At 37.6% G+C, this 26,961-nt stretch overlaps 1 protein-coding gene across 2 annotated transcripts in view; it reads left to right on the forward strand.

Annotated features, from left to right (window-relative positions):
• PRKN (parkin RBR E3 ubiquitin protein ligase) overlaps positions 1-26,961 on the forward strand; it is a 789,393-nt gene that overhangs the window by 339,952 nt on the left and 422,480 nt on the right. For both annotated transcript variants that reach the window (XM_074818634.1, XM_074818635.1), the window contains exon 6: positions 18,462-18,545. In XM_074818634.1, the coding sequence (XP_074674735.1) occupies positions 18,462-18,545 (84 nt within the window). The remainder of the gene's footprint in view (positions 1-18,461; positions 18,546-26,961) is intronic.

A 26,961-nucleotide genomic window follows, 5' to 3' on the forward strand; every position in this document is an offset into this window, starting at 1 on the left:
TTATATCTCTGTGTTTCACCAAAAATAACCGCAGTCGGATTGATAGAGTACAAATATTCAATAGCTGATTAGTGCAATATTTAAAGAGAAAGTTCAGCCAGTAAATATCTGTGATGTTCTCAGCAGGAGCCTGACAACTGGAATTGCTGATAGGAGTCAAGGGAAAAAGTGCAGTTAATAATTTGTAGATATTTACACCTTTGCTGGTTTCTTTCATGGTACAAAGGCATTAGCGAAAGTGACAGAAACGAGTTATGAACCATTTACTTGGGCTATCTGGAGGGATTTAATCTCACTTGGGTCATGGAGTTGAATTCTCTGGGAATTGGTGTTACCGTGATAGGCTGTATCTGAAGGCCTGAAGTGCAGAGATAAGACTTTAAGTCCAGCTGGAATTAGAAGCAATAGAATTAACTGGATTGTAATGCTGTAAACCTTTTGGTTCAGATCCTGAAATGCCTCTGGATGGTAGTTCAAATCTCTTCCAGATGGAGGTTTGGCTCTGGGACCTATACGCAAGACAAACATTAGCAATGTCAAGGACTTTTTGGAGCATGCACAGTAAAATCAGCCTTATGTGGTTCAGCATGCTGCTTGTTGTTGTTTGGTCTTACGGTTTTCTTAATATGGTGGGGAGGATGGTTTACTTGTTTCAAAAGGCTAATTTTCCACTTCACTTGCACTCACATGTTTGTTTGTGGTTATTTGTTTTAAAGGAAGACTAGCAAAGTGTTTGAAAGGTCATTGCTTTTATAATAAATGAGGCAAGGCTGAATGTAGCTGGCATATGCATAACAATTTGAGATAACAGGGATTGCTATCATGAAAAACTTAAAACAGCTATAAAGGAGTTGTTAAGGGTTGGGTTTTTTGGTTTGGTTTTTTTTTTTTTTTCTGTTGCTGTTGGGGCTTTTTGTTGTTCCTCCTCCCCCCTTGAGTTAGCTTTTTCAAGGAAATGTTTTAAAATAGTGGATACATGGAGACCTACTAACACATGCATATTTTCCATAATGTAGTGTATTTTCTGCAACCATACAGTATAATTAGACAAAAGTGGCAATGTAGGAATTGACAGATCAATTCTATACTTAAATTAACGATAAGAATTTAATTGCAAACCGTGACTGTAAAAGACAACAATTTGTTTCTTTGAGCTTAAAATCAAGCAGTTTCCCCTAGTGTAATAAGAAATACCATCTTTAAGTCTGCTGAAGAGAAATAAAGTACGGAGCTGATGATATTTTATGTTGTTTGTATTACTGATAGACAATACTGGGTCAGGGTTTTTTTAATGTTATTTTTTTAAGATCTGAGTAGAGAAGAAATCCTTCTGATTTCAATGGAAAATATAATTCTATAACAAAAGCCAGTAGGACTGCTTCAATTTTTCATTTCTGTAATAATTTTTTATTTTTAGATCAATGTTGTTATTAACATTGTTTAATTTATGCTAAATTATGGGTTATGCTAAATTTAAAAATGAGGACTTCTCAATAGCTCTGAGGAAATATAAAGGAAATCAATATATTATGGATATAGTAACTGGTGGGCAAAGAGAGGAAATGTCATTCCCACAGCCGCTCAGTAGGCAAGTGAGAACTCTGAACAGAAGCCTGTTTTTTCAAATCCCAGTCCAGAGCTATTCCTGCTAGATATTGGACTACAAACCCTTTCTATAATACAGTAAATTGATTACTTTGTAACTGCAATATTCTTTCCTATTTGAAATAGGATTGTGTCCTGTGCATGTGTGACTCTATCTCAAAGGAGTTATACCTGATGGGAGTTTGTCCAATGCAGTGTATGGATATTTGCACAGTGTAATTAAATGCTTATGAATAATTAACATCCATAAATGTATATCTGTAGTCTATGTGGTGGTAGCACCAAAGCTCTAGAGAATAATAATTCTATTCAAAAGTATTTTTCAACCTGAGGAAGCTTGGGAGAATGTAAAAGGTGAGAGCTCAAGAATCAGAGAACATGAATATGTTATTTATTTTATCTTGTTTAAATTTTTAATGTTTTTTTTCATCTCTAACTGTATTGTCAAAATGCACAATAGCTTGAGAACATTTGTGTGGTGTTCCATCACTGTGCAAACTTGTAGAAGTTGTATGAGAGGAAAACTTACAACCTTGTATTGACTATTGAGAAATTGTTCAAGTGGAATTAACTGAAGGATACTGGTTTGAATTTAAAGGAGGGTAACATAACACTGATGTGTAAAATAGCACTCTTATTAGTGTATATTAGAGTTCTGTGTATTTATAATGTAACATTTTACTAATTTTGGCTGTTACTGGCATTCCAAATTAATGAAGCTATGAGAAGAGACACTAGATCCTGTTATAAGTTGGTGCCAAAAAGAAAATAAAATTTAACTCCAGGTGGTGTCTATACCTAGAAGTAAAGGAAAGCTATAAAAGAGTCAAGTAAAGCACCTCATAACTTGAGAGAGACGGGTAAAGAAGCTGTATGAAGATGACTAGTGACTTGATTTTCCTCTCATCCAGGAAGGATTCAGTGTATTCGAACCTTTTGGTTTTCAGAGGCGTTCACTGTGTAGTACCTGGTATCAGTTTTTGCAACAAGGAGATACTCCACTACATTTTTCTGTCTCCAGTCTGTACTCTATAGAGGTGAGAGGATTACATACATTTTATCTTTGTGAAGAGAAGCCATTACATCAAATTATAACTATCTTGTTTACAGAGTTGCAGTTTTGGGCTATTAGTTACTTTGCGCATATAGTGTCTGTTCAGACCAGAGCAGACCAAAACTTGAAATAAAATAACGGTGAAGAACAACTTGTACCTAATATAGAAACTGAGTCTTGGAGAAATGTGCAAGATCTGGAATGGTGGAACACACTTGCAAAGAACAGTTGTGTAGAATTGAACGGCTGGGCTAGTGTGTGTGTGTTCGAGGAAATTCTGCACATTCATGTTTATTAATATATATTGTGCTGTACTGCATGTCTGTGTTCTGAATAAAGTGTCAGTTCTAGATCCTTTTCATTATTATACCTAAATTTGTTATAGCTAAGCCTGATGACAAATAAATAAAAAGTTCTGATTAAGTCACTTCCATAGACAGTGAACTGTGAGCTAGTCATAATATTAATTCTAGTTAATCACCTCAATTTTATTTGTTGTCATGGTTTACACTGAGACATAAGCAAGGAAAACAACTTCATATTGATAGTTAGAATGTTGGTTTTGCATTATAAAATGCCAAACATTTAAATAATATATGTTGTCTTTCCTTGTGACAACAGAAACAGCTACTAAGAAATTTCAATAAAAGAAAATTAAACTCTGTCTTCAGAATAAAATGTAATAAAGTCTGTGGCCATGCAGATTAGTCTAGAATGACTGTCAAGCAAATGCAGAAGTACACTGATTTTATGTCTGAGGGTCTACTTTTTTCTAAAACTAAGAAATGGTTACCATACTCAGTTTACAAGTGGTCTTAGCCTGAAATGGATTCAGTAATTTGAATGCAAGTCCTAAACTCCATAAATCCAATACAGGTAATATGTCTACAAAACTAAAATATTTTACTCACACTGTTCAGAATTCAGTGGAAATCTGAACTTTACCATGAAATTAATGTAGCTTCTAGATGATCTGTCCTGAAATATGCATTTCAAAATATCTTGATAGCAGTCACCTTTTAAAGTAACCTATTTCTATACATTCTAACGCTTGTGAAGTGACTTCGGAGGTACCATCCATGACTACAGAGTTACTCATTTAATACCAGAGAGCATCTCACTGTACTGTGTGGAGGGAAACCAAAAGCTAAATCTAGGAAAGCACTGATGAGCCTGAAACAGGCTGGGTGCAGAATGGAATTATCCAAGTGATGCCTTGCTCAGTTGCCTTTTAAAACTTGTAGGTGTCTGTCTTTTCAGAACACTGGAGAACAGGGAAATTCAATGCTTATGCCTAAAATTCCTCTCATTTAAGCAATTCAGATCAGGTATAAAGAAAGGACGCATTTCTCCAACTTAATCTCCTTCAAAACCTGATCCAGTAAGACATTCACAGACATCACCTTGTATACACAAACAAGATGGGGTTGCTGCAAAATACAGATGGTAGGGCCACCCCTTACCTTTATGCAAGGGCTTCCTTAAGAGCTTCTGTCGTAAAATGGGAGAGCTGGGTTCAAATGCCCCTTTAACCTGAATTGGTTCACCTTTTCTGTGGTTTAGGTGAAGACAATAAAGATTGACTTTAGGCATTTTCCAATTGTGCCAATATGTAGAAAATAATTCAAGAATCACTCACAGAAAAAGATAAAGATGGAGATGGAAAAAAGTCTGAGCTGCAGTATTTAAAGCACTGCTCTAGGAGAAGAAAAAGTCTGAGAATTTGATACTAGATTATAGGAATATATTTCCATGTTATTAAATCATGTTTTGCCATAAAAACGATCAGAGCGATGGAACACCTCTCCTGTGAGGAAAGACTGAGAGTTGGGGTTCAGCCAGGAGAAGAGAAGGCTATAGGGAGACCTTATTGTGGCCTTTTAATACTTAAGCGCTTATAAGAAAGATGGGGACAGACTTCTTAGTAGGGCAAGGTCTGTTGCAGTAGGACAAGGGATAATGGTTTTAAACTGAAAGAGTGTAGATTTAGACAACATAAGGAAGACATTTTTTACAGTGAGGGTGGTGAAACACTGGAACAGGTTGCCCAGAGAGGTGGTAGATGCCTAATCCCTGGAAACATTCAAGATCAGGTTGGACGGGGCTCTGAGCAACCTGATCTAGCTGAAGATGTCCCTGCTCATTGCGGGGGGGGTTGAACTGGATGACCTTAAAAGGTCCCTTCCAAGCCATTCTGAGTCAGTTATTGTTTTGGATCAGCTTCTCCCTGTATATGCAATACCTTGATGGCAAAGGCAGGATCCTGATCTCTGCTCTTATGTCAGATTTCTATAGGTCAGACCTCTAGAATTTACTGGAGATAGCTACAGACAATTTTTTTCTTTTTAATTAATGCTTGTATACTTCAAAGGATTTAGCATAGCAGCTAAGATTCAGAAAATTCAGGTATAATAATCCAAACCGGATTCTTAGCTGAGGGATTTTCTGCTGTGGCAAGATGTTCTGTACTATCTATCATGTAACACTGGAGCAGCAGTTTTATTTCACAGGGGTGAAAGCTCCCTTGTCTTTATTTTCTGCTTATTTTTATTTTTTAGTGGTTTGGTTCCTTTTTCTGCTTTTTCTTAATTTCTTCCCAGGCTGTCATACTAGCTGCTCTCACGGGTATTTGCATGCTCAGATGTCTGCCTGCCAGCCAGGGGTTCTGTGTGACGGATGGGATATCTCATAAAGCTTTCGCTGACCTGCCTGGCACAGCCTTAATTCTTTAACACTAGCTGTGTGCTTGTGTAAAATGCCTAAAGATTCATGTTTTAATTTCTTTTATGTGTGTAAGCAGGATTGTGTTTTTGTGAGAAGAAAAACAAACCAAACCCTAAAAACACCATGTTTGCAACATAATCTTAAATTAATCTCAAATGAATCTGAATAATTTGCCTGATACAGGGTTTCCTGTATTTCTGAATATCTAAAATAAAGATGCATTTACCTGTGAATGCTGTGGTAGACATGTAAAGTTTCCAACAATTGTAGCACTCGAAAAAAAAAAAACCAGCAAAGAAGGCTATGTTATTTAGTTTGTTTGGTTTTAAAAAAAAGTCTTTGGTATCCTATTACCTTTCCTTTTGGAACATAGGAACATTGTTGCTGGAATGGATATGGTTTTGTCTTTCAGGGTTTCTGATTATGTGTAAAATCAAAAATGGACTATATATCAATCTATTTTCTTCAGATACTGTAGTGTGTAATCTTCATTTTACAGTTTTATGTAACTGCAGTAATGCAAAAAATTGCTTGAACACCTTATGAAGTTAGTTTCTTGCTAGTGGCCCTTTTGCTTTAGACCTTTGTGTTGATTAGTTGTGAAATTTATTCTCAGTAAAAATGTGGAATAGATTTATTTTTTTTCTTCGTGAATGTATCTACTATCCTCAGAGCGTGGGAGACCCTTTGGATAAAGTAGAAACAGTGGAAATAAGGGCACAGTTGATGATAGCATGGAGAGTGAAAGGGAATGGCAGAAACGTGTAGTTAAGGGCAGTATCCTCTCCATATAGAACCACCACCACCTGGGTAGTTGATCTGACTTGTGTCTCTGAACATGTCTAACGGTGATTTATGAAAGTGAATCAATGAGCTGATGGCTTTTCCAGGTATTGTCTATAACGGGAATGCTCTAGCTTCATCTCTCTGTCAAAAGATGTTTTAAAATCCTTGTCAAAGGAAAATATTTAAAATTGAACGATGTGACATGGAATTATCACGCCTGAATTAAATTATTATTGTGGAATATTCATGAGGCTTGAATTTTTTTTTCATTTTACATCTTTGGTTTATTACCTTTGTTTAACAACTCAAGTTAGTTTGAATTACATGGTGTCTAATTAGCATTATTACCAAAATGCTAATTGTAGTCCTTGGCTTGTATATTGGCTTATTTTAGATTTTGTACTTTTGTTTACTACTTCATTTAGTTCGTATATTTCCCATGCAGACATATGTTATGATTCATTTGAATTTCAGGACTGGCCAGATTTTCTCTGCCTAGAATGTGTAAATTTGCTTAAATGTTTCTGTAGGACAAAACTTTTAGATTAAATTGTTTCATGTTTGACATGAAAATATATTTGTAACAGGAGAAGAAAAAGAAAAAACCTCCACACAGAAAATATATCTTCCACCCACTCTGCTCTGAAAGATTCTCCTTAAGGAAGGAAAAGTTCAGTGTAACCCCTATTTATTGTGAGTTACAGAATCAACAGCATGTTTTCATACAGAATTTCAAATAAGTTTAATGAATTTTAATACTACCACCCAGTTATGCTGAAAGACCTGAAGATTTGCTACCAAATCCTTACACTAATCACTTTTTTTTTTTACTTGTGCGAGGTCTCTCATGGCCCTGAGGGCACTGAACAGGCCTCAGCAGGCCTGTGTCCCCACCCAGGTGGCAGCCCCCTTCCACCCCACAGGGAGCTGTGGTGGGGTCCCTGGGCAGGCTGCCTTGTGTGGCCCAGCTCTGGTGGTGCCTGGGAGAAGAGGGCTGCTGTGGGACGGCTCCTCACGGCCCGGAACGTCCTGTGGGACAAAATCCATGTGCTGCGGGCAGCCGGCATTTGAGAAAAAGCTGAGGTACAAATTAAGTTTTAATTCACATTTAGTCAGTTTACAGCTTGTAACTGTGACTTGGGGGTGGAAAGGATAGGAACAGAAGCACTATTCTGTGTAGACTTTGAAAACAGGCTTTGCACTTTCTAACTTCAGCCAAAAGGCCTTAAAATGTGGATTGGTATTTCTAATATAGAGTGTTGCAACTCAAACAACTGTTTTCTTGCCCCTGTTGGGGTGTGCTTGACTTGTCCTAGAAGAGGGACGCATCTTTGAGGTTTTGATTTCTGCCGTCCATGAGCTCCTTGGGCTTGCGGTGATCTGCCCGCTTCCCTTCAGGAAGACCCCTGAAGAGTCACCACAGCAGTAACAGCAACTGAAGCCATAGGGACCTTTTAAAAATTATTTATTTATTTTTATTCTGCTCCTGGATATACTGACCTTAATGGGATTTGCTGGTGTTAACACTTGTAACTGTGGATCACTTTTTTTGGATGCTATAATTTCAATGGACACAATAGATACATGTCATGTTTCGAGAATTACAGATATTTTCTCTAGTTCCATTTTTTTTCAATCTTGAAAAAGTATTTAATGCCATCCAGACAAAGAATAATATATTTTGCATTTATAGACTAAAAATCATTAGTCTGACAGATTATTTGAATGGCATTTGATTGGTTGTTTTAGGAGATTCTACATCCACTACTTTCATAGTTCTGTCTCTCTTTCAAGAATAATGTTTAACTACATTGCTCTTCAGCAATCAAGCAACATCAGGACGTTTTCAGTTCAATTTCTCAGCAGCAGTTGTTGTACTTGAATTCTTTTTATTCTCTTTTTGGTGGGGAGGGCCCACTGAAATAATGGTCCAAAAGCACATTATGAATCAGTTTTTTGCTTATAGTATATAAAAGTTGTTCACACCGGCAACGCAATGCACATTGTAAAATATTATTGATGAAGAGGTGACTCTGGAGACCTTTATCTTGGGTGTCTTTCTGTGAGTCTTCATTATATAGTTGAGATCAATGGGATTATTCTTGCAAATCCATGTCCTATAATGCAATATGAAAGAAAAGAAAGACCAAAACTTATTAAAAACATCTTATTAACCGTGTTTCTTTTGTTTTGTTTTTTTAAACAAAGATACCTGTGATAAGAAAGAAAAAGTAACAATCAAGAAAATAATGTGATGGACATTACATTTTACTATACCTACCTATGTTTTCAGTTAGAGCTGTGGTGCTCTGATCTTTGATTTGAAATAACTAGCACACAGGAAGTCTTCCTAATTGCACAACTGCAAGCCGTTCAGCAAATTGTCAGCTACTTCATTTTGGAAGAGTTATAACTATTGACAGAAAACTGTCAATTTACTAATTAGGCTGGGCACTCTGAAAGGAAAATTCCATCTCTAAGATACCACTATAAATCAAACGAGTAGGTTCAATCCTGCAAAGACTTAAAACATGTGATTAACTCACCTTCAGTATTATTTCTCATCTGAATAAAGCTGTGTGCTTTATTGATTATTCTAATGACCAAAGTCAATAACAATCAGAAGATTTCTTCTGATGGATTCTTTAGTGTGCTGTGTAGACCAAGCAGTTAAGTCCAGTCCTCCCGTTCCTCTTCCGCAAAACCCTTTAAAACTAGCCCCAAGACTGATTTAGTAGTCTTTTCTACACTGTGCTGCCTGCTGTATGGGAGATTCCATGTCAGAGTCGGTCTGTGGCAAATTGATTAGTTTTATCTGCAGTGAAGTGTGCAGTAGGAGACACTCTCACTGCTACTCTGATACGATGTGCAGACTCACTCATTCATTTTTTTAAATGTCTAATGTAGGAGAGAACAGCTCCACTGTGTTATTAAATTATGAGTTGCCTCTTACATCCGTGTATCCTATCACCCGTGTCCTAGTCAGTTCGTATCAGTCTTGGCAGAAATGTCAAAACCCCATAGTTTTGGAAGAAAAATTACACTCTCACTGATAGAAGTAGCCATTGCAGGCCTGTGTAAATTGTGGGTAAACACTAATTGCCCTTGCTTTTGGGATAAGTTTTGTGGCTAAGCAGACTTTGGTCCTAAGGGTTGCTAATCTGGCAGTTTCTGCCTCCAGCAGATTATCTAATGTAATGAATTCTCAAGTGTTGTAGATAGAATATCTGTAAAAGGCTAGCAAGCGCTTCCTGGCTAAATCACTAATAATCTCTTTTATAAACTTTAAATTCTCTCTGGTGGTGGATGTCGTTAGGCTCTGCTTTGGGAATTTGGAGAAATGCATCTTGTGCTAAACTGGATACTGCTATTCATAGAGTTTTATGTAGGAACAGAGTAATAATGTCTATATGATATCTGAGCATTCAGTAGAAATCTAGCAAGTGTATTATTTAATAAACAGTAAGTTGTATTCATAATTGTCAAGGTAAAGGATGCTGACATGAATATGACACTTTACATGAATGTTATGATTCAAATAATAGGTTTATTTCTTCTGAAATGAAATGAGATCTACAATATCCTTGCTATTAGAAACATGCCATATGAATCTTTTCTGATTAGTCTAATTGAGTATTGCTTGCGTAACACCTATTTTTCTTAGTGCTTCAAAAGATGATGATTGCTCTCCTAAATTAGGGCCTGTTAAGAACTTATAAAAAATGGATCAGTGTATCTAAAAGTCTTAATTTTTCCTTCTCCATTACTGCACTAATAAAATAGGATGAAAGCTTTTATCTGAACATATTGTATCCATACTATGCTCAGAAGAAATGATCTAGCATTCAGCAATGCCACTCTAATGACAAGTGTGGAACGTGAAGAGCAAATCATGTTCTGGGTTAGGGATGCTGAGAAAAAGTATGAGTGTGCTGGCTTACCAACGGTAACATCAGGCTTAATCAGTATTGGTTTGTCTATTGAAGAAAAAGCCCTGTTCTTTTTTCTTTTTCACAGACTCTAGAGTTCTTTGGGGATTTATCACCTGCTGACCCTTCTCCAGCCTTACCCGTCTGTTCTGAGACATTCATGAGTCTCCAGGATCTGACTGTCTGTAGTCATCTTGCAAGTCACTTGCTCTGAAATATTATAGATATAGAATAATAAGAATAAAAGTCTTGGAAGGTTCTAGATTTTAGAGAAGCAGACAAGCTTTAGTCAGGTGGTGCTGAGGGAAGCAGTTCTGATTAATTAGTAAAAATGACTATGTTGTAGGAAAATGTGTGTTCCCTTATAAAATCATTTTTCTAGGATGAAGTGCTCATATTGTGAAAGTGAGCTCAAAGTTGCGTTGAGAAGAGTAGAAGAAAACAATAGCAAAAAGTATAATCACTACTGTAATGGGTTAGGTTTGTGACAGTAGGTGGGATCTATTGCTGTTCATGTCATATTCATTTCCTGTGTTAAGCTATGTTTGGATATGTATGTTCACCATCAGAATACATTTTGGTTCCTACTATGCCTGGGGGACAGAGTTGTCTGTCTGCACTGGCACTGCAAGCAGTGAATTGTGGTAGCTTGGTGTGGATGCCCCTGTTACAGAGTAGCAAAAAGGAAATCAATTTTTACTGAATAATCCTAGCATTTTGGGGAGCTTTTTTTTGTCTTATTGCTCAAGATACTGAAATCATGCTGAGGGGGCACCATACAATGGTTAGCTCTTCAAATACTCTCGTGTAGACAGGTCAATAACGGTCATTTTGCAGAGAAGTCTGAGTGCTCGCATGGTTTGCATTAGATTTAGCACTTTTTCAGTGGTTTGTATGCTGATTTTTAAACCCTCTCAAGTACCTGAAATTATTTCTTACATTATTTTTAAAATCCTTCTGCATTAATACTTGTCCCTTGGTTGGGTTATTTGCTGAACATTTTAATGATTTATGTCTCTCATGTAGGTATTAGCAGGTACAAAGATGTGTTTTAATGATATTCTGCTGCATATTGTTCACTGGGGGAGAATATAAAGCAGGGAAAATACAAAGCATTGAATACACGGATACTTTCCAGCCTTTTGAATGATTCAAAGTCTTTGATGAATCACTGGTTTCTATTGCTGACCTCTGCTTCTGACCTTCCCCTGACTTCACAGGTCAAGAGTTCTGTCAGTAACTACATTTTGAATAATTTGTCATCTGAGATCTCTAGATAGTATTTCTGTTCTCAGAGATTTTTATCTTTTAAGTGGTCGTTGACCAAAATTCACTTGTGGTTCTACAGTATAAAATCAGACCTTGTCTACTGGATGGAAAGTACACTGAGAGTAGAGTGTGCTGTCCACTGTACTGGGCACCAGTACAATATAATGGTGGTATGTTCACAGGTTTCCAGTACTTCCCTCATACATTGAAAAAACACCTCAATCCTCCCTGTTCTTCATATGCTGCACAGCAGCTTCAGTTCAAACTTAATATGCCGTTTGCCAACTTTTTTTCCTATCTCTCCCCTCAAAAAGGGAAGGAACAACTACCATACACCCAAACCATAAAAACTTCCATACCTGGTTATTTGGGAAATGATCAGCTACATTTGACGTGACAGTGATATATGGTGTTCTTTCCATTTCTTTATCCTGACATTTTCACGTTAAGACACCAGAAAAGTCTTTGATACATTCGTTTTAATGCATAGCTTTCTCTGTGAGCCATTTGGCAATTGCCATACAAGAGGGGCAGTTGCTTTAATCTCGCAATCAGTAGGCTTTGTTCTTCTCACAGTGTGTTCTTGATTAATGCAAACTAATAATTACAAACACTAGTGTGTAGTGTCACAACACAGCAAGTGATTGGCTGGCCTGCAGATTGACAGGCTTTTCTTAGACTCAAGAAAGAATGATACAAAAATTGCATTTCAAAGTGTTTATCTTGCCAGAATTCCTAATTTTATTTTGACGCAATTATAGCAATGACATTTAGTAGTGCTGTCACTAAAGAAACAGTAACATTTTGAATACACAGTGTTTTTCAAGGACAAATGTGTTTTTGGGTGGTTGGGTTTTTTTTTTTTTTTGGAAGGTAGAAAACTAAAATTCTCAAGCACACTGAATCTTTTAAAAGTGTATTACGTTATCATTAATAATAAAATATGACCCTGAAGAATGCCAAGCACAGACATGGAAAAGGAGATTTTCCCCCTTCCTACAAATTTGGAAAGTGAGGTGTAGAAATTTGTAGGTTGGGGATTTCTTGTTTGGTTGGTTAGTTGGGTTTTATTTTTTGCTACTTTTTTCTCACTGCCAGCCAGGCATGAACCCAAGATATTCTGCCAGTCCATCTTGGACTTTGCCTGATGGATTAATTTGTCCTTTAAGAACTTGATCTGACTCTTGCTACAACAAAGAGAAAATGCTGTTAACTTAAAGCTGGGTCTGGTTAATGTTAATAAAAAAGTTAAATGCATCTGACTTTCTTATGGGTTTTATGCCCATCCTAAGAGTTAATGTAAAGAGGTGTTGAATAGGGTGGGGTTTTTATGAAGGAAAAAATAGGAAGTTGTTAGCTACAGTGTGAGTGAACAGCTGAGTAGTTGCTGAGAGTGTTGGACTGTGCTACTAGTTCCCTGTATATATGCTTTTATCATGCCGTAAGTGGAAGATGACATATTCTTATTTCAAATGGAGAGCTGCTTCATGTGAAAAGTACTCGTGTACGTGAGAAATGTTGTGAGGAAATTATTACAGAGTGAAAGCACTGTAAGTTTACACCATGCCGTATAACACACTAGTTTTCCCTTGTAGATAAGACTTCAAAAAGTGACCACAAAATTTATACTATTGTTGTTACTATTAATAAATAAAAAGATATTGCTATATTAAGCATATTTGAACCTGATCCAGTGCTAGTTGTAGTAGTTGAATTCTAGCAGTAGTCGATATTGCGTCAATTCCTTTCTGTTCTGGTTTCATTAAGGATGCTTTCTTGATTGTTTTGTAAATCAGCTGCTTATTTCTCAACTACTGTAAGACTGTGGCATAATCCACATAATGACACTGTTTCAAATCCATTTTAAATATGCACTTTTCTAGAATCTCATTCAACCTTATAAATGGTCCTACAAATGTTTTCTTTCTTGCTTGAGAATTACTGTGCCTTCTTACATCTTTGTGATTATGGACCTAGACCTGAAAACTACTGAATACTTGAAGTTTTCTCCTGAAACAACTTCAGTGAAGTTAAAGGATTAATTACTCTAAAAAGTTTAGCTTGAAATATTTTCTTCTCATGAAATCAAGATAACTAGTACCGTACCACAGTTGATAACATATACCTGTGGAACTGCTTCTGCAAGACTGGTTTAAATTATCTTAGTGTGTAGCAATCTTGTGATTATTTTTGTATGTATACTGGCATAGCATCATTAATGTTGAGAATCTTGTATTAATCACACAGGGATGAACAGGAAGATTTACTGTGGATGTTATTATCAGGACCAGGAAAAAAGTGGTTGCGCTTGGGGTTTGGGTGGGTTTTGTTGGGTGTGTTTGGGTGTTTTTTAGGGGTTTTTTAATGAGTGTTCCTCCCTGTGCCCTTCCTGCCCCCAAATTTTATAAAGCACACTTGCTTCTTATTTCTCATTCTTTCTTTGTAGTATCCTCTTCCCTAGTGTAAATTATGTAGGGATTATCCAAAGATATACAAACCTAGTGAATTCCTCTAAATTGGAAAAATAAATGTTCTAATAAATATATACTAACAAATGTTAATATGAAGGAAGAGGAATATATGTTAAGGATGTTAACTTGTTAGTCTTATATGGCTTTAACAAGTCAATAAGTTACATGGTATCCTTATGGAGTGAAATTCTAGGCCTGAAAAGGGAAAAAAGTAAGACTCCCATTAACAGCCACTTGACCAGACAATGATAGCAAGTCTAACATGCTGAGGAAAATCAAAAGCTTGAAAGTGTATGAAAAACAATTATAATAGGATATTTAAATTGCTTTCATGTAAATTAGGTACGTACCATGTCAAACCATGATCCCAAGAGTTAGATGCTGTCAGGTTGTGTTATGGAAAAATTGATCAAAGAACCTGCAGGAGAAGGTAATGCAGAGGACCTGGTTTATAATGTTAGTAACAAAGACCTATTCACTAACAATGCCTGTTAATATATCTACATTCAGCAACTTCCCAAAATCTGAGAAAGACACAAGTATTGTGCTTAATTTTAAAAAAGAGACTCTACATAAAAGTAAGGGTACTTGTTGAGAAGCTAGAAGGGGTAGCTAAAAAGAGTTAAATCTTGAGAGGAGAGTCAAAGATTATGTGCATAGAAATTTAAGGAGGATTGCACAGAAGCTAGCATGAATCAATTGTGGGAGTGGGGAAAAAAAAAAACAAAAACAAAGGAAACAAAAAAAAACCATGAGAGAGGTTATTAGAATCAGGGATGCATCTTTCAGAAAACTGAGTAAAATGAATGATGAGAAAAACTGAAGTAAAACAAAAAAAATAAAAAGCAAACAAAAAAACCGCATAATTCCAGCACCTGAAGTATAAAAATGCAATTAGGCAAGAAAAAAAAGTTTATAAGTTGCAAACAGCAGAACTGTTACTGAGTACTTTTAAAGTGTAACAGGAGCAGAAAGTGTACAAGTCCACTAGATGATTGCTATATAAAAGAAACCCTTGGAGAGGATGAGGTATACAGCTGGTTCATCCTTGGGAACAAACAGATGGGTTCAGTATGGAGGAACCTGGGAAGCCCCTCTGTGGACCTTAGGATGCATGCTTCATCTGCTGTTGAAGTGACAGATGGAATTCAATGTATGTTAATATTAAGTGATGTGCACTGAGAAAATAAACCCAAATTTTATATATATATGCTGGATTTTCAAATAATTGTTACATTAAGGAATGAGATCTAGGAGCTATGATAGATAATTCAACCAAAATGCTGCCTTGATGCTTAGTAACCATCAGTAAAATAAATCACATTTTAATAAATATTTAGGAAAGAGATGAGGGAAATTTGGAGACATGGCTCTGCTGTTCTTTCTGCAAAATCTCATGAATGCTAAGGACATTTTTCCAATTCACAGAATCATTCAGGTTGGAAAAGACCCTTGGGATCATCGAGTCCAACCATCAGCCCTACCCTACAAAGTTCTCCCCTACACCATATCCCCCAACATATCATCTAAACGACCCTTAAACACATCCAGGGATGGTGACTCCACCACCTCCCTGGGCAGCCTATTCCACTGTCTGACCACTCTTTATGTGGAAATCTTTTTCCTAATGTCCAGCCTAAACCTCCCCTGTTGCAGTTTAAATCCATTCCCTCTTGTTCTGTCACTAATTACCTGTGAGAAGAGACCAGCACCAACCTCTCTACAATGTCCTTTCAGGTAGCTGTAGAGAGTGATGAGGTCTCCCCTCAGCCTTCTCTTCCTCAAACTGAACAGTCCCAGCTCCTTCAATTGCTCCTCATAGGATCTGTTCTCCAGGCCCTTCACCAGCTTCGTTGCCCTCCTCTGCACTCGTCCCAGCACCTCGATATCTCTCTCGTATTGAGGTGCCCAAAACTGGACACAATACTCCAGGTGTGGCCTCACCAGTGCAGAGTACAGGGGGACTATCACCTCCCTACTTCTGCTGGTCACACTATTTCTAATACAAGCCAGGATGCCGTGAGCTTTCTTGGCCACCTGGGCACACTGCTGGCTCATGTTCAGCTGCTTGTCAATTAGAACCCCCAGATTGAGAACATCACACAGTATACAAGACTGATGTAATGCTAAAGCTTCATAAGAGGTCAAAATTCACTGGAATGGCAAACTTGATTTTTAAAATGTTTTAAATAATTAATTCAACAGTTGGGTTTTTTTTTTTCACAATTTCAAGTATTATTACTTTATATTAACTACACTATACTGCAACTTTTTTTCTCCCAGAGAGTCAAATCTACCAGTAGTCACCCCTGTGTCTGCCTGAAACACAATTTACACAAGTTCAAGCTCTTTTTTACTTTTCTTGAATGCCAGCACTCAAATTTTCAGATAGGCTGGATCAACCTTTTATAGATAAGTTCCTACTACTAAGTTAGTTCAAAGCTATCTGAGCTGTGTCTGCACTATGCTGAAGAAATGCCTCATACAGAAGTAAAAAGGAGATGGATTTTTAGATGTGGTACTAGATAACTTTATAACCCCAACTATGATTTACGTAAGCACTAATTTCACTAATGCATTTAAACCTCTTGACTGCCATGATTTCTTTTCTGGGTAAAGTTTTCCTGTTATTCCTGAGTAGTAACAGTATCCCAAACACTGAGTAATCCAAGTAGCAAATATTTTAATTATTGATACCTTCTTAGTTTATTTCTGCTATGAATATGGGTATGTATAGTGATGAGTGGCATTCCTCAGGGGTCAGTGTTGGGGCCAGTGCTGTTTAACATCTTTGTTGGTGACATGGACAGTGGGACTGAGTGCACCCTCAGCAAGTTTGCCAATGACACCAAGCTGTGTGGTGCAGTCAACATGCTGGAGGGAAGGGATGCCACCCAGAGGGACCTGAACAGGCTAGAGAGGTGGGGCCGTGCAAACCTCATGAAATTCAACAAGGCCAAGTGCAAGGTCCTGCACCTGGGTCAGGGCAATCCCAAGCACAAATACAGGCTGAGTGAAGAGTGGATTGAGAGCAGCCCTCATAGAAAGACTTGGGTGTGTTGGTTGACGAGGAGCATGACCCAGCAATGTGCACTCACAGCCCAGAAAGTCAACTGTATCCTGGGCTGCATCAAGAGAAGTGTGGCCAGCAGGTCAAGGGAGGTGATTCTCCCCTTATACTCTGCTTTCATGAGACCTCACCTGGAGGTCCAATTCTGGGGCGCCCAATATAAGAAGGACATGGACCTGCTCAAGCAGGTCTAGAGGAGGCCATGAAGATGATCAGGGGGCTGGAGCATCTCCCCTATGAGGACAGGCTGAGAGAGTTGGGGTTGTTCAGCCTGGAGAAGAGAAGGCTCCGGGGAGACCTTAGAGCGGCCTTCCAATACTTAAAGGGGGCTACAGGAAAGGTGGGGAGGGACTCTTTATCAAGGAGTGTAGTGATAGGATGAGGGGTAACAGTTTTAAACTGAAAGAGGGTAGAGTTAGATCTAAGGAAGAAATTCTTTACTGTGAGGGTGATGAGGCACTGGAACAGGTTGCCCAGCGAAGTTGTGGCTGCCCCCTCCCTGGAAGTGTTCAAGGCCAGGTTGGATGGGGCTTGGAGCAACCTGGTCTAGTGGAAGGTGTCCCTGCCCATGGCAGGGGGGTTGGAACTAGGTGATCTTAAAGGTCCCTTCCAACCCAAACCATTCTATGATATCTGTAAGCTTTGTATCTGTCCGATTTTTGTTGTCTACGCATTAAATATTAATTGGTGAGATTTAATATTAAGAGAAGACTTGCGCTAACATCACTTAAATTTTTTATGTGCTGGGAAATATTTTTATAAATGTTCCTATATATGCCATATATAAAAATATTCTTCTTTAATAGATCATCCTGTTAACCACACTATTTTGCAGTTGTGAAATATTAATAATGCTGATTTGTAATCTTTAAATCTACTCTGTGTTTTGGTAGTACACTCATAAATGAACTATTTGTATTCAAAAAGTCATAGTAAAGTTTGCTAAGGATTTTCTATCAATTTTCTTTCTGAGTTTTTATGGGGTTTTTTTTAACAGTGACTGACAAATCTTGAAATTAATGTAAATGTCCAGGAATCTACTAATAATTCTCACTTCAAATTTTCATTATGTTGTATTATAGTTAGGTAAAGACTTTATCTGGCGAGAAGTAGTCTAATTTGTTTACTGTAAACTTTATCAAAATTCACATGTAATAGCCCAGTCTTCTTACTGTGTATTCTACTTCCAACTGTTCTGGTTTTTTTCCCTTTTTCCCCCTAGTCAAATGCAGGTCAGGGTGTAAACAGTGTTGAACCAGAAGATGAGTCTTTGTAGCTTTTTGATGATAATTAAGTTTGTCCCTGTCTTAAGCTGAGAAAAAGTACCTGATTCTGACTCTTGTTCACAACACTGACTTCAGGGTGGAGGGGCTGTATGTACTGTCAGTGACAGAGCTTTACTGATTGGACTGTTTCAGCGTAAACATGATAAAACTGTCTAGCTAAAGTCGGAAAGAAATGGGGATACGAAAAATGGCAACAAAGCCAGGTTTTACATGTTTACTTATTAAAAGTAGATTAAAGGCTTTATATGCTTTTGTTTTATTTTGAAGGGACCATCTTGCTGGGATGATGTGCTGATTCCCAACAGATTAAGAGGTGTTTGCCAGTCCCAAAGTTGCAATGGAAACATAGCGGTAAGATTTTGTCATGTTTCTCCAAATACTGAGGCACTTATAAGAATAACTGTTTGTATCAGTTCTACCCATATTAAAATTGCAGAAACTAGTGTAAATTGACACGTATGGTACACTTCAAAAGAGCTGTTCAGCATCAGATAATATATCTGTGATGTTTAGCAAAAGGAAGTAACTTGGTCAGTTGCTGCTTGGAATGAAGGAGGAAATCATTTTATGTCATCTCTTTCACTGAAGTGGAACTCTTAGATATTCAAGTATGCATAGGTTAAATACAGAATGTAATACTTAAATGTTTATGTCAATGATTATTTTATAATTACTGTGTATATATTGGTGCCATGAAAACTTCAAATTTCTATGTCATCTTGCATATCGGATCTTGCATATCAGATTTTCAGTCTGTCCACAGAAGCAGATTCTCCACGCTGATTGCTTTACAATCTGTTCTCCCACATGCTCATCACTGTTGCTTACTTCAAGAGTTTCTTGAAGTGACGTCAATGAAAATTGTGAGTAAGAAGCAGCATAGACATCTCAAATTCATAATGAAGATTTTTTCAAAACATTATTTATATATATTTGCATCCTTTTTATGTGTTAGATATTGTTCAATAGTATTTAATACTAAAGAGGTCTTAGAGGTACTTCCTTCTCAGGAAAAAGCTTAATTTGAGGTGTTCCTTCTGGACATAGCTTTTAAAGACAAACACAAAACTTTGTACATATGAAAGGATTCCATTCATCAAAGATTTGCAGATTGGGACAACATAAAGTGCCTTTTTTCAGAGGCAATCATCTGCTCTGGTGCAGTCTTCTGTTTGTCTTCCCTAGCAAGACAGTTGTGAAGTGGCACATTCATGCAGTTCCATAGGTGTCTTCTGCTTGGCCGCAGATGGTGTCAGGAAATATTTTATCTAACTTTAGACCCCAAACCATTGTTTTAACAGCATGGGATTTATGGCTGTCTCCATGCACAGGCAGCAGGAAAATGTCTTGCAGCTTTTGGGCTTCTGTTTCTTGGCATGCTCCTTATAGTAGTGGCTCAACCACTCTATTGAAAATGGCAGGTATTAGACGTTCATGCGCTATTCTCTCAGCAGTACTGAGCTCTGTTAGGGGTGTAAAAGAAAGCACCACTGCCTCTGGGCATATTGGCTGTAGTCTGCCAGTTGTTGTGCTTCAGGAACTACTCTAGTTGTAAGAGGGCTGACTGCCTGACTTAACTTTCGTGACCTGTTTGTTGTCAATGTGCCACTACCATCGCTGGGGAGAAGTCCTTCCTGTCATCCCTTCTTTCTTTAAAGATGACACAGAAAAATTAAGAAGATAAAATTTGCTTTTGGCAAGGACAGGAGTCTCCTTGGCAGATATCCAGCTTGAACCCTTATATACAAAAGCATGTGATCACAATTCTCAGTCTTGCCACCTGTTGGGATTCCCAGAACATATCTGACTGAGCTGCAACTACTAACTTACAGCTTTTGTTATCCAATCTGTCTGTGAAAAAGGTACTGAAATAATGGCACTTTTAGCAACTCTCCCACCTGAGCTACAACCCATTACCTCCTTGAATCTTTTTTTTTTTTTTTGAAGCGGAAAACAGAGCAACATACTATCCTGGCTCTGTGGGGTAAAGAAAAAAAAAAAAAAAGGCACTGATCATAAAACTAAAATTTTAACTGGCTAATGCTGTGTCAACCAACCAACACCCAGTCAACTAAGTTCCATGACTCCAGTTGCTGTCAATGCCTGTGGCAAGTTGCATACTTAGCAGAGCCAAGGATCAATGTTAGCTTTCAGTAAGGCATCACTGTACAAAAGTCAGCAGGCATCCTATTTTAGGCAGACATGCTGGAAATGCAGTTTCAGACCATCTGAACTACAGGCATGAGGCTCCTATTGGAGAAAGGCGCTGTTCCTTTATTTCTAATCTGAAACTTTTTCCCTTTCTACCAGCTACAAACCGCTCTATCCAATGGTGTTAGAACTGAATCAGACAGGGATGCAAGAACTTGAACAGGAATTGCCAACAGTATCAATCTTGTCAAGAATAATTATGTAATTAAAAAAATTAGTCAGATTCACTTATCTATCTATCCAATAGATAGCCCTGCACCAGATCTCTTCACTTGTTGAGGTCCTCTAGTCCCTGAAAGGCATCCCTCTTGTGTTTTGGGGTGGGGACTTTTCAGCCTCAATCACTGTGAAAACACATCTTTACTTCCTGGGAAATCTTCCAGTCCAAAGGCTTAAATCATTGAATCTTTTGTTCTGTGTCTTGCCCAGAGTTGTAAACAATAGAGATCCTACAGATGTGTCTCTAGGGATTTGTCACACTTTCCTGCTCTTGTAAAACAGTCTAACTGTTTGGAAAAGAGAAAAAACAACCTTAACTAATTCGCAGGTTGAAATCTCTAAGCTTTTTTTTTGGCTATTGCAATCTTTTGGAGATTATGTCACATTTTATGCTTAATATTCATTTTTACATTGTCACGACAAAGTTTGTGCAATTATATTTTGTCTGTCTTAAATAGCTCCACAGTGTCTGTGCTTCTTTACAGTGATGAGTAATGAAGAAGCTTTGAGACTGTTAATTGTCAGCTATCAACAAACTGCAGATACTGTTGTTTAAGCAAAGAAAAAAAGATTTTTCCATTATTTCTCCCCCAAGACACAAATGTGCTTAAACTTCCTTAAAAAATGTTTTTCGTCAGTTTCCACTTCTCATGAACACCAGTTTGCAACATGACTTCAAGAGGCAATGTGGTTTTTTTTCCCAAAATATTGATTTGTATGTATTTTGATATAAAATTAGTCTCTTGCCAAAAATTACAGACTTTAATTCTTTTGGTTACAATATGAAAATAAAGTAATTGACAATATTAGAAAGTAATAGAAATCAAATTTCAATTTAGTTAAATAAAACTTGTAAATGATTGTCAAAAGATATGATGAATATCTTAATGATCATAGAATCATAGAACGGTTTGGGCTGGAAGGGACCTCAAAGGTCATCTAGTTCCAACCCCCTGCCATGGCAGGGACACCTCCCACTAGATCAGGTTGCTCAAGGCTCCATCCAACCTGGCTCTAAACACTTCCAAGGATGGAGCATCCACAACCATCTTGGGCAACCTGTTCCAGTGCCTCACCACCCTCACAGTAAAAAACTTCTTCCTTATATTTAGTCTAAACCTTCCCTCCCTCAGCTTCCACCCATTACCCCTCATCCTGTCGTTACAGTCCCTTGTGAAAAGTCCCTTTCTAGCCTTCTTGTAGCCACCCTTCAGGTACTGGAAGGCCACTATGAGGTCTCCCCGGAGCCTTCTCTTTTCCAGGCCGAAAAACCCCAACTCTCTCAGCCTGTCCTCATTGGAGAGGTGTTCCAGCCCTCTGATCATCTTGGTAGCCCTCCTCTGGACTTATTCTAACAGTTTTATATCCTTCTTGAGTTGAGGGCTCCAGGGCTTGACACAGTATTCCAGGTGGGGTCTCATGAGGGCAGAGTAGAGGGGCAGAATCGCCTCCCTCGACCTACTGGCCACACTTCTTTTGATGCAGCCCAGAATCTGGTTGGCTTTTTGGGCTGCAAACACACACTGTTGGCTCATGTTGATCTTATCACCAACACACCCCAGTCCTTCTCCCCAGGACTGTTCTCAATCCACTCATTACCCAGCCTGTATCTGTGCTGGGGATTGCCCCAGCCCAGGTGCAGGACCTTGCAGTTGGCCTTGTTGAATTTCATGAGGTTCACACAGGCCCACCTCTCAAGCCTGTCCAGGTCCCTCTGGATGGCATCCCTTCCCTCCAGCATGTCAACCACACCACACAGCTTGGTGTCATCAGCAAACTTGCTGAGGGTGCACTCAGTCCCACTATCCATATCGCCAACAAAGATATTAAACAGTACCGGTCCCAGTACCGATCCTTGAGGGACACCACTTGTCACCGGTCTCCACTTGGACATTGAACCATTGACTGCAACCCTTTGAGTGCGGCCTTCCAACCAATTCCTTATCCACCAAGTGGTCCATCCATCAAATCCATGTCTTTCCAACTTGGAGACCAGGATGTCGTGTGGGACAGTGTCAAAAGCCTTGCACAAGTCCAGGTAGATGACATCAGTGATTCAATATGTGTTACAATGTGCTCACAAATAGGAAATATGTATGATTAATTTTTGTGGGTTTGCTTGACATAAATTAAATTGAATTAAAATTTTCATATATGTGCTTTATTTGTGATTCCAACTACTGTTGAGCTTGGAGTGAAAAACGAAGTATTTTGTGATTTGTTATAGTCCGTAATCATGAGCAAAAGAAATGCAAGAGAAATAAATATAAAAGGTAAATGTTGCAATTGTAACATCTTAAAATATGACTGATCACTGACTGAGGAATTGGAAAACCTGGAACACTGAGTATCAGTGCCCTGTGCTGCCTGGGGAACATCCCCACAGTTTCTCTTCATTTCAGTTATAGGCTGTTACCCCATAGCTTGGGGTAATAGGCTCATGAGAAGTTGTGTGCTCTATCTAGAAATACAAAAGCTTGCAAACACAGGTGAAAATGCGGTCTAAATGGAAAATATGGATCTTTAATGTTAGACTACTTTATGAAACTAAATGAATAGTCTAGTGTTTTGAGAAGCAGTGAACAAAATACATAGTATCCAAAGCAGAGCTCAATTTTTTTTTCACATTAATTACAGTCTATCAGAAATAATAAATTCACTCTGAACTTCTGTAGCTCCAAAAGGATGAAGATGGTGTGAATACTTATGTTACTGCAGTTGTAGAACGCTTGAGTCACTTTTATAACAAACTTCAAGTATATTAATTAGAAAATAGAAAAGTTGACTTCAGCTGATTGACACATTTTACATGAGGATCAAAGTAGAGTCTTTCAAACTGTTTTGCAAAAGGAAGTGAAACCTTGTACTTTTGATGGCTGTCTTAAAACACTTTCAGCTGGAAGCGCTGTATGTAGATGTCCAGGTAGAGACTTAGTCTACAGAAATGATTGAATGCACCAGCAGTGCTCCAGGCTCTGGGTTTTCAGATGTAATTTTTTTGCTTTTCTCTCCAAGTTGTTTGGTTGGGGTTTTTTTTTGGTAATTCTATGTATTCTTTGAAAAGGGCAACCCAAAAGCTGTGGAAACAGGCATGGTTCTCAGAAATTCCAGATACTGCTCTCGCATGAGTATAGTTTAGCTACAGCTTAGAATCATAGAATCTTTTAGGTTGGAAAAGACCTTTAAGATCATCAAGTCCAACTGTTAACCTAACACTGCCAAGTCCACCACTAAACCACATCCCTAAGCACCACATCTACATGTCTTTTAAATACCTCCAGAGATGGTGACTCAACCACTTCCCTGGCCAGCCTATTCCAAGGCTTGACAACCCTTTTCAGTGAAGAAATTTTTCCTAATATCCAGTGTAAACTTCCCCTGATGCAACTTGATGCCATTTACTCTTGTCCTATGGCTTGTTACTTGGGAGAAGAGACTAACACCCACCTTGCTATAACCTGTGAATAGCTTGAAGTGATTTTTCTGTCACTTAGCTAGATAGCTAAAGGTTGCTTTGCTCAATGCATAGCAGCACCACTGATAGTCAAGAGTTGAAGCTTAATTAATAAGTGATTTACAAACTCGTCTTTGTCATAAAGAAATCTCATCTGTACCTCTGAGGTCCTTCTTGTGTTGTGCCTGAAGGTTATCAGAAAGCTCCTTGTAGACAGAGATAAAATCTTGTTCTATAGATAGACATTTTTTCCTTCCTACAGGAATGTACTTCTAGTTTCAGTGTCACAAAATGATGAAGAACTAAAGTATTGGTTTTGTCATTATTGGCCTCTTTTTAAAATTATTTTTTTAATTTATTTTTGAAATAATAGAACTCGTTAAAGGAGGAAGCAGTTAGCTCTCTCTTTCTGTCAGGCAGTGTATTCTTTGACTAGAAATGTTCCCAAACAGCCATAAAACCAAAGAGCAAAGATTTCTGCCATGTTTAAAGAAAGGAGTCTTGTGAACAAGCTCCTATTCTCATTCTTTAAAAAGACAGAAACAAAATTCTTTTTACAAACCCAGTTCTCCTATTTAGTGCAAAAGTAATCTAGTGGTGTATTTGAAGTACTGATTCAAAGTTTTCCAGTATTTCTTTAATATTTGTAAGACTTTCAAATAATCTTAGAATTGTTTTGTATAGTTATTTTGTCCAAATCAATGGCTAAATTGTGATAGTGAGATCACAGTATATTTTCCAAGAAGATAAGAAAAAAGAAGCTTTGCAAAATACAGTATCAGTGATAGAAATTTGTTACATAAAGTGCTGCTTTTCTCGGAGAATAAGTAATCAGTTCGAGTAACTCAGGGAAACGGACAGAAGCAAGCTGTTTCTCAACCCATTGCAAGCTTGAGTGAGTGCTATTGGAGATATCTTGGGTTTTGGTTTTGTCTTCAGTGTAATGCTAATAATTGGAACATATGCTTTTTGCTGAATAAATATAGCTGTCACATGTAGTTGAACAAAAAGTATAGGTACTCTACCTCAAATGAAATTTTAGCTGCTATCCTGTTGGGGGTCTGGTATTTATTCCCTTTTTTTATGGGATGGGAGGTATTTCTGATATGATTTTTGTGGATTCAGGTTTGTGCTTACAAGCAATCTGAATACATTTGATGCTAAATTCTTTATTCAGTCAGTAAATACTTTTTCTTATTCAAATGAAATATTACTGAAGAAGAGTTCTTATTAAGCTCAAATATCTGCAGTTCTCTAAAATATTTACAGAAGATTTTCTGTTTATCGTCTAATGAAGTGAATTGTGAAGAGGAGGATGTTTTTCTACTTCTGTGGGTAAAAACATTATTACATTTTCTTTCTCTTCATAGGCTCATGATATTCAAAAGTCATCAGGAGCCGCAGAAATAATATGGCTGTCTTCATAGGTAGGCAGAGACAGAGGTGTAATGCCACTGTAAACCACCAAAGTGGTGATTTCATAGGAATCAGCTCCACATCAGTCCCACACTCAAGTGAACGTGCATCAGTTTCTGAAAGACATTGACATGTCTCCAGGGAAAAATATAGAGGGCAAATTTGTTTTGAACTTTAGAAAGCTGTGGAAAAAGTATTAATGTTCTGTATGTGTTCTTGAGATTCTCGCTTGATGTGCAGAAAGAGTTGCTGCAGACTTTAAAATCTCAGAAACAATAATGGAAGGGTGAAACAGGTTTATAGGTCAGATATGGCTTAAGCCATTGTGAATAAGGAAAAATTAAACCATTTTAATGGAAATATAAATGTACTTCTATCCCAGTTTATGTCTCGCTACTGTTACCTTGAATTTTTTTATTCTGGATGAAGACTTCACCAACTGTCCATCATAACTGAATAGCATTTTTATCTCTTCTCCAGTCTCCAAAACATGTTAGGTTTCAGTAAAGTGTTTCTAAAGGGAGCAATAGAACTTCAGAACTTCTATGAACATATAGAAGCATCTCTAAGCACTGGATTTCCTTAACTACCAGTATACACTTCTAATCAAGCTCTACAGCAATCTCCTGTGTCCAGAGCAAAGATTAGTTTTCCAGTTTGGTCACTTATCTGTTTACTTCTTTGAAACCACATATAGTGCCCGTATGTTAATTTTTTTTTTTTTTTTTAAACTGTTAGATTCCACTATACAGTAGCCTGACTGTTCCAGTGTTTGTTTGGGGCCAAAGAGTTTTCAATAGGAAGCATGTTATGTTTTTTCATTACAGAACTTTTCCTGTTATTTTTCCACATTCCTCCTGTGTGATTTGAATCTTGCAATTTTATTATATTGAAATTTTTGAACATTTGTCATGAATATTTTTCTTTCTCCTGCATATTTACTGTCATTAGGTTTAACACTGAGGACAGCAATATTGCATAATCTTTTCATAACCAGTCTTGTTCCCCAGGGAGTCTGTTCTCATCTGGACTAGGCTGGACTAAGAAACCAAGGGAAGAGCCTTCAGCCTGGATGCTTTAAATATGCAGCTTACCAAATGATTTTTTTTTTTCTTTCAAGCATCCAAAATGCTTATTCTCAAACATCACTGTTCAGATAAATATGCTTCATTTTTTAAATTTTATTTTGCTTTGATCAGCTCAGACCTCAGTTTCAGCTGAGAACAAATAAATTCTATAGCAGTTACAGTATCAAGAGTAAAGTAGCAAATTTAATGATGTTATCAAAATGTGAATATAGTAAACTAAAGAACTATCATCTCGTTATAGAAAGGCTCCAGTATATTGCTGTATTATTTATTCTTTTTCTTTGTGTACAGTGATGTGGTTGGTTATTTGTGAAAGGAACCATGTCTGTCTATCCTTGGAGCCACTAGAATATTTTCATTGTCATAATATTGCTATGAG

This window comes from Strix aluco, chromosome 3 (assembly GCF_031877795.1).
Source record: "Strix aluco isolate bStrAlu1 chromosome 3, bStrAlu1.hap1, whole genome shotgun sequence".
Taxonomy (NCBI): Eukaryota; Metazoa; Chordata; class Aves; order Strigiformes; family Strigidae; genus Strix; species Strix aluco.